We start from the raw sequence: 13,526 nt of genomic DNA, 5'->3' as shown, positions 1-13,526 counted from the left end.
CTTTTCAAAAAATAATTCATTGAAACGAACTGGGTTTAGAAGTACAACAGCATTGAAGGCAATGGAATAAGAAAGATTACAAATAACCAAAGGTGAAGTCTTGAGAAAAATTATTAACAAATAATGGTTATTTCACTCAGAACGTTAGTTTTCAAGGAAGTCTGTAGAACTTAATGTTCAAAATGACAATGTCTGTAGATCAAGGGGAGGAGGAGGTGGTCCATGTGCATGTCAAAATCTCATTTTTGCAAACATTCATACATATTTATCTCTTGCTCTTGCACTCAAGACCTTCAATTGTACTTAGAAATGTGGGTTGTTTCAAGTAACTATTTTTACTGGAATCTTGGAGTTAAGGATGTCCCATAAGTAAATGAGGAAAATATAAAATTTTCATTAATAGATTTCCAAAAATATGCTGAGCTGACTTCATCAACTGATGATTCAAAATTAGGCTCTGCATGGTATATTTTCTGAAGGTCATAATTGGAAATCAGTGAGTTTTACAAAGGCTCTTGGGGCATTAAACAGGAAAAAAATAACATTGAACTAGATATTAAACGTACAATGACATAGAACTAATAAATTAAGTCTGCTATAACATGAGAATCATGGTAAACATGGATGCAGGAATTGAAGCCAAATAATGTTAGCATTTAAATGTTGCTAAGGTCAGCTCATGAAGCTTGAAAAAGGAATTGTTTAAAATCATATGCATTGAATTGCCCACATGTGGAGTACATATTTTGAACCTTTTTATTGTCATAGGTTATCTTCTATGAAAGGAAAATTAAAAAAATAAAATATGCAATAAGTACTCCTTCTGGGAAGGATCGTCTTATCCCCAGGCCATTAGTGAGTCATACCTTTTCCCCATAATTTTTTTATACTAGTAGACATCAGGGGCAGATCCAGGATTTCTTTCTGGGGGGGGGCACAAGCAAGGCCGTATCCAGGATTTTGTTCTTGGGGGGACTCAAGGATACCTCGTAATAGAAAATGAACGCAATGATAATGGGACTGTATTAAAAATCTTGCATATTTTTAAGGGTCTGGGGGGGGGGGGGCACGTGACCCCCCTAGATCAGCCTCTGGTAGGCATCTCTTTTTCTAGGAAGTACTGGAGTTTATTGTCCCACACACTAAGGCCATCACTTTTCTGCCGCGTGTGGCAAGTAGCTTTCCAGAGAGTGAGCTGCAGGGAAAGTGTTAAAAGAGGGTTTAAGGTATACTTTCATAATTCTAGGGCTTTCCTAAAAATCTTTGATTCTATTGCTTGGGAAGTCCTGGAAACAATAAACACATCCCAGAAATTTTAGGAAAGATCTAGAACAAATGATGTGTAATAACTGGCTCCCGAAAAAAAGAGCAGTCCAGAATATTCCACCCCACCACTTTCCCATACCCCACCCATCTCTTTTTTACTACAAATGTATTTAAACTGGTAACTGTGATTTAGATTGTTATTGCCAGTAACTATTACGTTGTACTTTATCATATAGGAGCATTTAACCCCAAAAAAATTAGTAAGTCATCAATAGTTATCACATTTATTTTTTGAAATTTTCAGTAGCAATGGAAACTAATTGAAGTTTTTCATTAACCACGATAAAGTACATATTAAAAATGCAAAATTACTACTAAAATCTTATAACACTTTTTTCAACATCAAGCAGCTGCAGGTGACTAAGTCACGCATGATTTATATATGGACCATGTCACATAAAAGGAATTTCTGCACAAATTCTTGACTAATGAACATAGTTGAAAAGAAAATGGTAAGGGATAATTCTAGAACTTGCTCTTTGAAATATGGCAGGTATATCCCAGATGCTCAAAGTAAGTCGCAGTGAATCTAATCATAATTAGAGTAACTATCACTTAGATGATTAAACAGCTTACCCTTCCATAATATCAAGTGCATTCAAGCCTAAGCGGCACAGAAGAACTAACAGGATAAATGCAGAGGGCTGCTATCCAAGGATCATCAACCATCTATGTAGAGGAGCACCTCAATAAAAGTATGTATAGTAATGCCATGGAATTTTGAGGTAATTTTAATGTTGGAAAGAAAGCTTCAGATGAGCATGAAAGCAACTTATGCTAACGATTAGTATCATTATTAGTTTGGAGAAAGGCAAGTGCTTGTGTAGTTTGTAGGGAAACAATGAGATGAATCAATACCTCCACTGCACAAATGCTCAACAATCGCCCACTGAATCAAATCTACTCATCTAGTAGTCTCGGAATTCTAGGAGGCTCAGATAAATACAAAATGAAGACATCAGTGCCATCCAATTGATTCAGCAAAGAGCAAGAAACTTAGCAGATGAGAACAAATACAACTGACGGAACAATTTCTATTTGGGTAGTGAGTTGGAGAAAAATGGATGCAGTATGTACCTGCAGCCAGGGGCGGATCCAGGATTTTTTTCTGGGAGGGGCACAAGCAAGGCCGTATCCAGGATTTTGTTCTGGGTGGGGCACAAGGATACCTCGCAATACAAAACGAATGCAATGATAATGGGACCGTATTAAAAATCTTACATATTTTTGAGGGTCTGGGGGGGGCACGTGCCCCCCCCCTGGATCCGCCTATGCCTGCAGCTCATTAGTATAGTGGTGAGAGAATAACTTAGGTATAAGAGGCTTTCATCAACAGGAAAGAGTTACAGATTCATTGAATAAGTGTTAATAAACTGTTTTTAAGAGAGACATTAACATAGGACCAGTGGCGGATCCAGGATAGGAACAAGGGAGGGGGGGCCTAAATGGGAGTAATATCCCAGCAGTACTTAGAGGGGTCCGAAAAAAATTACCACTCTATCTAGTGTAAGTTCGATACCCAAGGGAAGTGGCTATATATAAGCTGCTTAGGATCTTGACATGGAATACAGCAATAGGTATAAATATGATATAGAAATATAGACTCTGAGGAATAAAAATGGGTAAGCTCAAAGCTTTTCAGAGGGGCATGAAGAAATATAGATAGAAACAAGTTCTTTCACAGAATTCGTATATCTTCCTGTAATGGTTGATGCTGAAAACGAAAAGGATATTGAGACAGCAGGATCGATGGATCGAATTAAGCGCATAAGGTGTTTCAGATGATGCAGAATTTGTTAATCTTAAAGCACCCAAACTGTATAAATCGCAGTGAAGAACTCTGAAGGAATTCATGGACCATAAACTTATGTAGTTTATGTCTCCCTTTGTCAACGGGGACGTTACGTCAGCCTGATTTTGGGCGTATGTTTTTGAGTTTGATGAGTAGGTGGATGCTGAATTTGAAAAAGTTGGGAATGCATTGCGTTAAATCTTGAATACTGATAGGGCTTTTAGAATTTTTTGAATTAACGAGGAATGGGAAGATGTAGGCCATAGACTGTTGAATTAAAAAAGGCTCGAGATGTATGCAGTCCAAGAAATATAGTGGGAGTCAACGGCTTAATACAATGAGAGGAACAAATTACAAACATTTCAGATCCTGAATGACCTGTTTACTAGCATTGCACATGATTAATTAAAAAAAGAATCGCTTGATTGGCTTAGATTTGCACATAATAACATAAATAATCGTGGAATAGTTATTATTTCAAGTGCGTAGCTTAAGGTCGGCAGAGTTGGTGAGATGTAGGGTGATTATTTTGTGATCTTTTGAATACTTACAACTCGATAAGAAATACTTTTCGCATTGGTGATTGTTTTAACTAACTCACCGCGGAGGCCTCCGTAATAATCTTTCCGCATTGTTATTCCGTGGTCAATAACAATCAATTAAAAATTTACAGTGACCATGGTTACAGATACATGGTTCTAGCATATAAAGAAATATCCGAATTCAGGCAATAGAACATTCGCAAAAAGCCAAGGATGTGTAAACAAGTAAACATGGAAAGTTGACGAAATTATGGAAAGCTAAGAAGTCAGCCATTACTTCTAGAGACTTCCTTAACGCGAACCAATTGGATTTCACAGTAATCTCATATTCCGTAAATAACTCACATTCAGTCACAGGTCACAACTCCCACCACATGTGGCGGATGTGGTGGGGTGGGCAGGTGGAAATGAATGAAGGACATTTGAAACAGCGAACTCCATTGGCTTGCTTTGACGACAACTTCACGGATAGACCAATAGGAGTTCCATGTGCAATTCATATATGGGCTCAGCGTCAGCTGAGTCGTCAGTTCTTTTGAAGAAAGCGTTGAGGCAAGAAGTGAGGAGTCAGTCCGTGGAGCTTCCGTTTTACGAGATTTGTTTCCTAGTCTTGCAGCCGTATTGTCGATAAAGTGAGTTTTCTTAAAGGTCTTGCCATTAATTTTTATAGAAGCACCTTACGATTAACTCGAAAATTTAACAGATTAGTAACTTTGAATTCATACCAATAATTTCGCGTTTCTTAGTGATCTGTAGTTCTTATTCGCTGCATTGGACAGTATCGAAGTAATGTGAAGTTGAAATAGTTTTTAATATAGTCACGATGAATCCGAAGTATTATATTTAAGTAGTAACGGTCATTATATTTGAATCTCTTCCGTATTTCAAGCCTTGGCAATCTGGAAATGAATTGTTCTTTACTTGTGTGTTATTGTTCAAGTTATAATTAGTATGCTAGCATAAATTTTGTGAAGTGGAGAAACCAGATTTCCTCTGATTCGTCATGCAGAGGCCCTGGTTTGAAGGATGAAGTTGCAATCAATATGTCCGCCATGTTGTGTTGCAATTCTCAGCCGCCATTTCATTATGAGGCAGTTGGTTCATTTATGCTATTTGATGTTTCTTTTTCTAATTATATAAATACTTCTCCTTATTTTTTCAGAATGCAGATCTTCGTGAAAACCTTGACGGGGAAGACGATCACATTAGAAGTTGAGGCGTCAGACACAATAGAAAACGTGAAGGCGAAAATTCAGGATAAGGAGGGTATCCCGCCTGATCAGCAAAGATTGATCTTTGCCGGAAAGCAGCTTGAGGACGGCAGGACTCTGTCTGACTACAATATTCAAAAAGGTATGTTTTTCATAACAGTCAGTATTGCAGAGCTGTATAGTGTCTTCCATTTTGATGCGGAAAATCTCTTAACTAAAGAGCTTGCAATTTACCCGAGTTTCTAGACCTGGTTTCGCGGCTCATTAAAACGTTCAAGTTATAACGTGAACGTATGAACGCGTGAGTGAGTGCAGAAATGCAACAATAAATACCCAACTTGTGCGTGTCCATGATTTGAAAGTAAAAACTTACAATTTCGTACATGCTATCGTACATTTTTCGTCACGGTCCGCCCGTTCATGTATTTTGACATTCTCGACTCAAGTTTATGGGTTATCCAGGTCTTCATACGTCAGAGACGGAAATAAGACTTTCTATTTTGTCTCCGATGTTCCGGATGGCGGAAAGTGTCTGGCTGGTAATGAATTTTTGGAAACCCAAATCATCTCGGAAGGTAATTGTAGAGTTGCACACATGTTGGTCACATGAGGGGTATTAATTTATGTTACCGTGATCAAGTTAATGCAATCTTATTGTGGATTAAACATGAGGAATCGGGCTCAAATTTTTACGACTAATGTAGGCTAAGGTCAGGAACATGGTTTAAAATTTAACTGCCATTGGGTGTCGAAGATGTGTTACAGCGGCACTAGACAATAGTTGCAACAGATCTTGCTTTGCGAGTTCCAGATATAAGTGAGATTTGGGTGATATTTCAGAAAAGTGATGTGGGAGTATTTTCGGTTATTGTGAGCCAGGTTAAAGTATCGGTGATATACTAATCGAAAAAACGCGATCACCGTGAAAACTTTTTTCTGTTTAGTCAGTAATAACGCAATGTAGTTAGTCATAGTGTTGAAGTACGGAAAGCAGAAAACTTACAGCTTCCAGTGGTAATGATTTACATGGTTGTCTAATTATCCAGTGTTCTTGAACTGCGACTAGTACCTTGTGAATAGAAAATTTGGAATGGCCTAGTTCCAAATAAAAACTTAATCATACATCAGTTAGTCTGGAGAAATGCGTCTAACGTGCACCGTATTGGTTTACCTTAAGTGAATCAATTTTATATTTGGCATGTAAGGATTTTTGCTTAGCCGATGGGCCGTTCTTTGTCAGATTAACCAAAGTTTTTACGCGATCGAACCGACCAAATTGGAAATTATACTCGCGGTGTAACGAAAATTGCTGTGTGCATTCATTTGGGCATGCATAGATATCATGTGAAATATTAGTCTCCTTGTGAATAGTTAATAAAATATGGGAATTTTAATTTAGTAATTACTCAGTGCTCAACACACAATTCAGAGTTTTTATTTTTGGCCTTAACAATTCCTGGTGTGCATAACGAATTTTTTTTTCTCTCTGCATCGTTGCACTCTCAAGTGATTACTATCGTGCACCCTTGCACCATTACTTCCATGCTATCAGGCGTATTTGAGGTGAAGGAGTAGTAATACCATTATTTTTTATAAATTAATACTAATCAGCTTAGGTTCTCCTGATACGATGAAATTAATGCCATGATAGGGTGTACCTTCCAGTGTCGGTTTTGTATTTTCGACTTAGGAACACATTATTTAAGATTTTCTAGTATTGTTTGCTAATATAGGAGCTAATCTACCCACTATTTTGTCATTTCATTTGCTTTAAAGCCTTTAAATACATGCAATTTTTTCTGGTTAGATGTGATGAGTTATTTTCATGAAAAGCAGTAGTGGATGCATGATTTTTATCAAAAATTTTGCTTGTACATGCGTGTTATTTTTTTTTTGGTTCACCCAATTTTATAATTTGATGAAACGCTTTCAATGTTTACGCATCATTATTAAGAGCTGTTATTAAAAACTCTGTAAATAACATGCTGCAGCAATGAGTTAAAACTAATTTTTAATTTGTAGCATTTTATGAACTATTTGCATTAAGCCATTAAAATTTCAATTTATTTTTATTTATTAAAAGATGAGTGTTTGAATGTTCATGGAAATAGTGGCTGTAAGGACCTGGTTATTGAGTTGAAAATTCCCTTTATCTGATTGATGACAATAGGTTGGTTATGGATGATAATAATTGTTGAAATTTATAATGACTACATGGGTGGGTTAGCACCTGATAATTCCATTTGTGCTGATAACACTCAGTTTTTAGCCTCAATATTATTACATGTAAACATAGGTAATTGATTAAAGTACTTACAATTCTTGGACGTACGTACAGGAAATGTCTTGGATAGTAAATTGCTGGATAATAATTGCACGCACCTTAAATTGATTCTTTTCAGAGTCAACATTGCATTTAGTTTTGAGACTCCGTGGAGGGATGCAGATCTTTGTGAAGACCCTAACCGGCAAGACCATCACCTTGGAAGTGGAGCCTTCAGACACAATTGAGAACGTGAAGGCCAAGATCCAGGACAAGGAAGGCATTCCCCCTGACCAGCAGCGATTGATCTTTGCTGGCAAGCAGCTGGAAGATGGCCGAACCCTCTCCGATTATAACATTCAGAAGGAATCCACCCTCCATCTTGTCCTCAGGCTTAGAGGTGGAATGCAGATTTTTGTTAAGACCCTCACCGGTAAGACAATCACGTTGGAGGTGGAGCCTTCAGACACAATTGAGAACGTGAAGGCCAAGATCCAGGACAAGGAAGGCATTCCCCCTGACCAGCAGCGATTGATCTTTGCTGGCAAGCAGCTGGAAGATGGCCGAACCCTCTCAGATTATAACATTCAGAAGGAATCCACCCTCCATCTTGTTCTCAGGCTTAGAGGTGGTATGCAGATTTTCGTTAAGACCCTTACCGGTAAGACTATCACGTTGGAGGTGGAGCCTTCAGACACAATTGAGAACGTCAAGGCTAAGATCCAGGACAAGGAAGGCATTCCCCCTGACCAGCAGCGACTGATCTTTGCTGGCAAGCAGCTGGAAGATGGCCGAACCCTCTCCGATTATAACATTCAGAAGGAATCCACCCTCCATCTTGTTCTCAGGCTTAGAGGTGGTATGCAGATTTTCGTTAAAACCCTCACCGGTAAGACTATCACGTTGGAGGTGGAGCCTTCAGACACAATTGAGAACGTCAAGGCTAAGATCCAGGACAAGGAAGGCATTCCCCCTGACCAGCAGCGATTGATCTTTGCTGGCAAGCAGCTGGAAGATGGCCGAACCCTCTCCGATTATAACATTCAGAAGGAATCCACCCTCCATCTTGTACTCAGGCTTAGAGGTGGAATGCAGATTTTCGTTAAGACGCTTACGGGTAAGACAATCACGTTGGAGGTGGAGCCTTCAGACACAATTGAGAACGTCAAGGCTAAGATCCAAGATAAGGAAGGCATTCCCCCTGACCAGCAGCGACTGATCTTTGCTGGCAAGCAGCTGGAAGATGGCCGAACCCTCTCCGATTATAACATTCAGAAGGAATCCACCCTCCATCTTGTCCTCAGGCTTAGAGGTGGTATGCAGATTTTCGTTAAAACCCTCACCGGTAAGACAATCACGTTGGAGGTGGAGCCGTCAGACACAATTGAGAACGTGAAGGCCAAGATCCAGGATAAGGAAGGCATTCCCCCTGACCAGCAGCGATTGATCTTTGCTGGCAAGCAGCTGGAAGATGGCCGAACCCTCTCCGATTATAACATTCAGAAGGAATCCACCCTCCATCTTGTCCTCAGGCTTAGAGGTGGTATGCAGATTTTCGTTAAAACCCTCACCGGTAAGACAATCACGTTGGAGGTGGAGCCGTCAGACACAATTGAGAACGTGAAGGCCAAGATCCAGGATAAGGAAGGCATTCCCCCTGACCAGCAGCGATTGATCTTTGCTGGCAAGCAGCTGGAAGATGGCCGAACCCTCTCCGATTATAACATTCAGAAGGAATCCACCCTCCATCTTGTCCTCAGGCTTAGAGGTGGTATGCAGATTTTCGTTAAAACCCTCACCGGTAAGACAATCACGTTGGAGGTGGAGCCGTCAGACACAATTGAGAACGTGAAGGCCAAGATCCAGGATAAGGAAGGCATTCCCCCTGACCAGCAGCGATTGATCTTTGCTGGCAAGCAGCTGGAAGATGGCCGAACCCTCTCCGATTATAACATTCAGAAGGAATCCACCCTCCATCTTGTCCTCAGGCTTAGAGGTGGTATGCAGATTTTCGTTAAAACCCTCACCGGTAAGACAATCACGTTGGAGGTGGAGCCGTCAGACACAATTGAGAACGTGAAGGCCAAGATCCAGGATAAGGAAGGCATTCCCCCTGACCAGCAGCGATTGATCTTTGCTGGCAAGCAGCTGGAAGATGGCCGAACCCTCTCAGATTATAACATTCAGAAGGAATCCACCCTCCATCTTGTACTCAGGCTTAGAGGTGGAATGCAGATTTTCGTTAAGACGCTTACCGGTAAGACAATCACGTTGGAGGTGGAGCCTTCAGACACAATTGAGAACGTCAAGGCTAAGATCCAAGATAAGGAAGGCATTCCCCCTGACCAGCAGCGATTGATCTTTGCTGGCAAGCAGCTGGAAGATGGCCGAACCCTCTCCGATTATAACATTCAGAAGGAATCCACCCTCCATCTTGTCCTCAGGCTTAGAGGTGGTATGCAGATTTTCGTTAAGACGCTTACCGGTAAGACAATCACGTTGGAGGTGGAGCCTTCAGACACAATTGAGAACGTCAAGGCTAAGATCCAAGATAAGGAAGGCATTCCCCCTGACCAGCAGCGATTGATCTTTGCTGGCAAGCAGCTGGAAGATGGCCGAACCCTCTCCGATTATAACATTCAGAAGGAATCCACCCTCCATCTTGTACTCAGGCTTAGAGGTGGTATGCAGATTTTCGTTAAGACCCTTACCGGTAAGACAATCACATTGGAGGTGGAGCCTTCAGACACAATTGAGAACGTCAAGGCTAAGATCCAGGATAAGGAAGGCATTCCCCCTGACCAGCAGCGACTGATATTTGCTGGCAAGCAGCTTGAAGATGGTCGAACCCTCTCCGATTATAACATTCAGAAGGAATCCACCCTCCATCTGGTTCTCCGTCTCCGTGGAGGGTTTTAATGTTTTTTCCTCAATGTGGATGATGCAAGAACTGATTAATTTATTCATAAATATAATTTTTCGGAAGTATGTTAGGGCTCGTTTAATTTCATGATATATCTTTTGTGTCATTATTGTGAATGTTAGCCAAAATTTGAGGAAATGCATAATTCCATGATTTATAGTATTATGCTGCAATGTGATACTTTTTTTACTGCTTAAAACTTTTTTTATTGAATTACTTGGTTATAATAAATTGTCTGTTCCACATCGTATTTGGTTGTTAATTTTTTCTATGTCATCTTCTCCTTACCTCTTCTTATTACTAAGATGTTATTGTTGTTGTATTTTACTAAACTGTTACATTTTCAAGTATTACCTCGCTAGCTTTTCATTATAGGATATGTATTTTTTAGCACTATGTGGTTCTATTCCTAAAAATGATTTACGGTAAATTTGTCTGTTCTTAATACAAAATTTTTAATTATTATTTTAAAAGATAATTATTCTTTACTATTTACTTTGCATATGCAATGGTGTTTTCACAAGACTTGGTGTCATGTTTTCCAGTTGTCTTTTGGCAAATGATTCATGTTGTCACTCCTATAGTGCCGGCCTTGTCGTAGGGCTAAATTCTAGGTGTTCATATCAGTCGTTTGTATCAGTTTTGTCAGATATTCAGAGAATATAATTATGAAGGTGTAACTATTCCGATGATCTGTTTGTTTCCATGCTTCTCTCCTTTCATGATGAAGCTTAAATTAATGGTCATCTCGATGCATATTTCGTGGTGGGCCCATTAAATTTTCATCTTTCTATTGCTCTTGTTCAAGTTTTACAAGTTACAGGTCGTTGTTCTGGTTGGAAATCAACCAACGTCAAGTGACTCGTTCATTAAAAAATTTTGCTGCGGCACTACAGATCACTATTTCAAAATTGTTTACGTTATGATGGGAAAGTTTGTTTGGTGGCTTATTGTCTGTCACTTGTCTGTAGATGTTAACCGTTTTTTTAACGAACTGAAACAAATGCGTAGGTATAATGTAAGATGGTGCGTAGACGTAACTACCGTAATTGTCCCTTATTAATATATAATTTGCCGAATGTAATTTGGTGTATAAGCTACTGAGGAAGAGGGATGAATTACGAACATGCAGTTGCTGATGGAGTCCAAGTGGATCGAGCAGACTTGATTCGTACATCCTATGTAATCTTTTTTGGTTGAGCAAGATATCCATGGAGAAGGAGACTTATAAGGCGGAGGTAACTACTTCCGATCTAATCTAATCGAACTAATCCGATTTCTCGTAGGGAGTATGTAAACATGTTATGGATGCTTTGCGATAAGAACCATGCCAAAAGAACTGTAATTCTTTCGTCTTAACTACCGTGAAGTGAATTGAAATCATAGATACATCGTGGTTGCTATTACTTTCAATTGTTGAAGACCGTTGCAGCTCCATTTCCATTACTTCTGTTCATTATTGCCCGAATTACTTATAAAAAGTCTTACTCTGAGTCAAAAGTTCTCTTTATTGAAATAGCTGTGTTGTTATTACCGTGTCGGATCCCCCATGAAGCACAGAAATATCTCTTTGGGCCAAATTCATTGTGTTGTATGACAGTGCATTCGATTAAGGTTCATCCATGTAGAGTAAATAGTTTCGATAAATGGTTTGTGATGTGCCCTCCTGGTATGAGTAGGGGCGGAATTAGGTCACAGGAGTGAAGACCCCCCAAATTTTATCAGTATTTTTTTATTGCTGTTAGTTTCATATTTATTATTTTTTTAAATGCTTGTAAAGTGAGTGCATATGTAAATGCTTGGCCACAAGTCCCTTACTTGTAGAAAGTTCGAGTTTTATTTTTCCTTGAGCGGTAGCACTCTCTAACGTAGAAACGCCCCACTCTTTCGGGGGGGGGGGGGCGGTATTCCATACTCCGCAGGCCCCGGTCATGGTTCCCCCCCCCCCCCCCCCAATATTGGCCATAAATTCGCCCCTGATTATGAGGGAAAGGAGGACAAGATTGAGCATAGCAGTCGGAATTAGCCTGATAAATAGTGTGCATGGGATCATCTGCGTCCTAACAGTGATACTCCATGTATCCTATTATATCATACTCTTACTTGGGCGTACCCAGGGGGGCAAGAGGGTTTGCCCTACTAGCAGCGGAAATAAATTTCGTTCAAAACGGAAGTTTTAATAATTAAAGGAATTGAAATAAAAATCATTATTTTTTCAAGCAAATGATTTTAAAAACAAATACATCATGCAAAAAGGTTAAGAAAAGACTTGGCTGTTTCACAAAATAAAATATATTTGCGACCGGTTTCGATACAGCGTATCATCATCTGGCCAGTGCCTTAACCTTTGTGCATCATGAAGGAGTTTCACCATGTTACGCCAACCACCATCACATTTAACAAATACATCGTTGTCGTAATTGTCTTACAATTTTGATTTCATTCAGGGGCGCAACTATAGCAATTAAATTTAAGGTGGGTTTTAGGACATCTAATTCTGAAGGATCCGGGGGTATGGGATACCCGCCAGGGTAAGCGTGAGGTGCGTGAGCCATCCCCCGGACATTTTTACGGTAATGGTTCAAGATGGCGAGTCGGCTGTGTGAATAGTTCAAAGTTTTGTTTGTGAGTTATCCGTTCCCCTAATATTTATTGCAAAGTTTATCCTGTTAAAATATTTATATGATTATATATTAAAATACATTGCTCTGGGGGGGTTATCCCCCAAAACCCCTCTCTGCGCCACTGGTTTTAATAACCTTTTCTTCGTTGAAATCTTACATTAACGAAACAACTCGATCGACCACGTCTTGTTTTGATCCTGGGTATTTGCACGAATCCGAGATAATGTTTTTCCGCTCCCAACTCCTGCAGGAAAGAGGGCTCGTTTTTAACTGGGTACTCGACGTGCATGCTTATGCTACTACGGGGTGCATAATTTAAGTTATGGATGTTCGAGTTCGCCGCTTGATAGCTTTGCAAACTGACGTAAAAATTTCAGCATCGGCTTAAAATTATTTTATTCCGCGTTATTAATTTTAATATATTTGTTAGTTTTTGGAAAATTAATTTAAACTGATATGAAACGTTTAAAATGGAACAATTTACACGGTTTACTTAAAAAAAACATTGTATTTGTTATGCAGAGGAAGTTCGCAAAAAGCTGAAGAAATATGTGTATTTCTCCTCATCGAATAATACATTTTCTTCCTTGTTGAGGCTTCTTCGGAGTATTTCTTTGGAATGGCCCGGTCTTTCAGGTTTTTTACTGCGAACTAACGTTTATTCGGACAAGATATGGAAATTTGCTCTAGAGAACCCGACAGACCCGGACTTCTGACTGCGTAGGTTTCCGCGGTGTCGAGGTTCCAAAATCTCCATTCTTCCGGTCGAAGATGATGACGCTGGCGGCAGTGCTAGCGAAACTGTTGCCATCAAGAAACAACCAGACGCGGTAGCACCGGAAGAA

The 13,526-nt window shown here is 39.7% G+C and overlaps 1 protein-coding gene across 1 annotated transcript; it reads left to right on the top strand.

Annotated features, from left to right (window-relative positions):
• The first annotated feature begins 4,182 nt into the window (after positions 1-4,182).
• Positions 4,183-10,307, top strand: LOC124167215 (polyubiquitin-C-like). Its single transcript, XM_046545090.1, has 3 exons — positions 4,183-4,292; positions 4,823-5,013; positions 7,274-10,307. Exons 2-3 carry the CDS (start codon positions 4,824-4,826, stop codon positions 10,051-10,053), a joined length of 2,970 nt encoding a protein of 989 aa, XP_046401046.1. The 5' UTR covers positions 4,183-4,292; position 4,823; the 3' UTR covers positions 10,054-10,307.
• Positions 10,308-13,526: the final 3,219 nt, after the last annotated feature.

Source organism: Ischnura elegans, chromosome 10 (genome assembly GCF_921293095.1).
Source record: "Ischnura elegans chromosome 10, ioIscEleg1.1, whole genome shotgun sequence".
NCBI lineage: Eukaryota > Metazoa > Arthropoda > Insecta > Odonata > Coenagrionidae > Ischnura > Ischnura elegans.
Note: the sequence above shows the minus strand (reverse complement) of the source record. Positions and strands in the feature narration are given on the sequence as shown.